Below are 984 nucleotides of genomic sequence, written 5' to 3' on the forward strand. Positions count from 1 at the left end.
TCTTTACAGGTTTCAATGGTTTTTTACGTTAACAATTTGAGCAAAAAAAAAAAAAAATCGCACTCTGATTAAACTGCATTTTACAGCCCGCAGGACCCCTGGATCAGCTTGGTTTTTACTCTAGATTTCATCCTCGTCCCATCCAGTTCGTTCCTTCACCAACATGCAAGTTGTCCCCCTTCCCTGCCAGCCAGCCAGGCAGATGGAAGCGGCAGGTGCGGCCTTCGTTGTCAGTAGTTCTGATGTGAAAAGGGACAGCACAGTCACTTAAACTGATCCAACCTCCTTGCATCTTACAAAGTTAAACAGCTAAAAGGAGTAACATAAGAAGGCAATGCTTGGGGAATGTACAGTGCATATTGGCAGCACATGCCTCATTACAATTCGCCTGCTTGCTTCTCCTGTTCAATCGTTTCTTTTGAAGGCAGTGGATTTTTCTCTTGCATTTCTGTCTTCTTCAATTTTGACTTATCGAATTTCTCAATCTCAGCCATATCGGGTTTGTCAGACATGGTGGCAGAGGATGCTGAGCAAGGTGCACAAACAAGAAAAGTCGATCTGCTCAGGGACCTCCGCCGAGTCTTGAGTCTTATCACAATGGCCTTCACAAGCCAGGCAGGGCCTCTCCCGTCCCCCTGCCCTCCACCAAGATGCAGCTGGTTCCCACCAGTATCCATGGGCTCTGATTCGATGCCTTTCCCTTGCAGATCAGGGCTTTTGTTACCTATAGGCAATAGGGGAGATGGATTCATCCAGAGAATTTTTATTTCAGAGACTGTTTTCATTTCTAGATGTGTCTTTTATTATGTTTATAGCTTTGATTTTATTCATTTATTATGCCTTTTTATCCTGCCAATCCTTGAGTATATTTATCACGGGTGTGGCCCGATTAGGGTGGTGGGGGCCCATCCAGAGTGGGGTCGGTGGGCGGGAGGGCTGCTGACAGTAGGCCCAGATGGTGGGCCGGGGCAGAGCAATCCACCA

The 984-nt window shown here is 46.8% G+C and overlaps 1 protein-coding gene across 1 annotated transcript; it reads right to left on the reverse strand.

The window, feature by feature from the left end:
* Positions 1–117: 117 nt before the first annotated feature.
* LOC102238686 (thymosin beta-4) lies at positions 118–527 on the reverse strand. Its single transcript, XM_014545413.1, has one exon. It carries the CDS (start codon positions 510–512, stop codon positions 378–380), a length of 135 nt encoding a protein of 44 aa, XP_014400899.1. The 5' UTR covers positions 513–527; the 3' UTR covers positions 118–377.
* Between the last annotated feature and the right edge of the window lie 457 nt (positions 528–984).

This window comes from Myotis brandtii, unplaced genomic scaffold (assembly GCF_000412655.1).
Source record: "Myotis brandtii unplaced genomic scaffold, ASM41265v1 scaffold4067, whole genome shotgun sequence".
Classification (NCBI taxonomy): domain Eukaryota; kingdom Metazoa; phylum Chordata; class Mammalia; order Chiroptera; family Vespertilionidae; genus Myotis; species Myotis brandtii.

Excerpts from the sequence above, each read along its gene's own strand:
- LOC102238686 (XM_014545413.1), bottom strand. The coding sequence starts at position 512 with ATGTCTGACAAACCCGATATGGCTGAGATTGAGAAATTCGATAAGTCA.